The sequence below is a fragment of the Marmota marmota genome, unplaced genomic scaffold (assembly GCF_001458135.2).
Source record: "Marmota marmota marmota unplaced genomic scaffold, marMar, whole genome shotgun sequence".
Lineage (NCBI taxonomy): Eukaryota > Metazoa > Chordata > Mammalia > Rodentia > Sciuridae > Marmota > Marmota marmota.
In genome coordinates, this window is record NW_026000153.1 from 20961467 (window position 1) to 20962613 (window position 1147).

The 1147-nt window shown below is 57.2% G+C and overlaps 1 protein-coding gene across 1 annotated transcript in view; it reads right to left on the minus strand.

Annotated features, from left to right (window-relative positions):
• Window positions 1–44, minus strand: part of Igfbp3 (insulin like growth factor binding protein 3) — an 8120-nt gene extending 8076 nt beyond the window's left edge. The window contains 1 exon segment of the mRNA XM_015490102.2: window positions 22–44. Within this exon segment, the coding sequence (XP_015345588.1) occupies window positions 22–44 (23 nt within the window).
• Between the last annotated feature and the right edge of the window lie 1103 nt (window positions 45–1147).

The following is a 1147-nucleotide window of genomic DNA, read 5'->3' on the forward strand; positions in this document are numbered from 1 at the left end:
GTGCGGTCAGCGCAGCGTGGCCGAGTGCGGGGCGCGCCGAGCATGGCGCCCACCGCGAGGGCCTGCTGCTCAATAAGCCGGAGCACACGGGGATTGGGCGACAGAAAGTGGTGCGAGGCTGTGGGATCGGAGCCGGCAAATGCAGGTCCTCAGCACCTAGCTGCAGCGCTCGCATCTGGGCAGCCTGGGCGCACCAGCTGCTATATAGGAGAAGGGGTGGCCGAGGACACGCCCCGGAACGGCGCGCCCAGGAGTCGGAGGGGGGCGGGCCGGCGCGAGCACGACTCCGGGGGCCCGCGCCTCACCCTTTACAGCGGGGCCCAAGTGCGGGGGCGCGCATCATGTGGTTCGCACCGACACCTGCTCCCGTCGCGCGTGTCCGGCGCCAAAGCCATCCAGTTGCTCACGGGAACCACGGTACCCCTGGCTACACAGCCACCTGGGCACCTCAGGCTACTGCAGTGCCTCGGTCACCTCAGTAGTTCCCAGCCAACTCGGCGCCCCCGACGCCGCCGCCCTTCCCCCCTCCACGTCGGTATTGAGGTTGCCCCGCGGCGAACAGATGTCAGGGAAACTGGCAAGCTTCGCTCTTCACTTTTCACTCTTTACTTTGCAAAGCTTTCTAAAATTTAAATCCTGTGTAGGGCATGTTGTGGGACATTTCTGAATGAGAATACCTGATTGGGGTCTCCCGCAGCTAGGGCGCTGCGGGGTTTAATCTGCACCAGCTGGGCCATTCGAACCCCTGGGGAGCCATAAATACGTGCTCTGCAGAAGCTCAGGAGGCCCTTCACCGGTTTACAAGCTTGCTTCTCAAAGCAGACACGACTCACACTTGCTCCTTTGCTGCAAGTCCTCAGCAGAGTGGGCTGGCAGCGAATTCGACTTTAAAGCAAGGGATTCGAAGATTTTAAATCCCAACAGTTTTTCTTGCTTTGTGTTTCATTACGTTTTCAAATAGAGTTTATATCCGCGACCAAAGAACTAAAGGTACTAAAGCGGGCTTTGCTGAAACGAAATGAATAACCAAGTAGTCCTTAAAATTGGTAATTTTGACACTCATCTTTTTGAAAGTTTCTTTGTATCCCTGTACTAAATTATTTCCGGTGCGTTCAAGTGGGCACAGGGATTCTCGCTAATCTGCGCG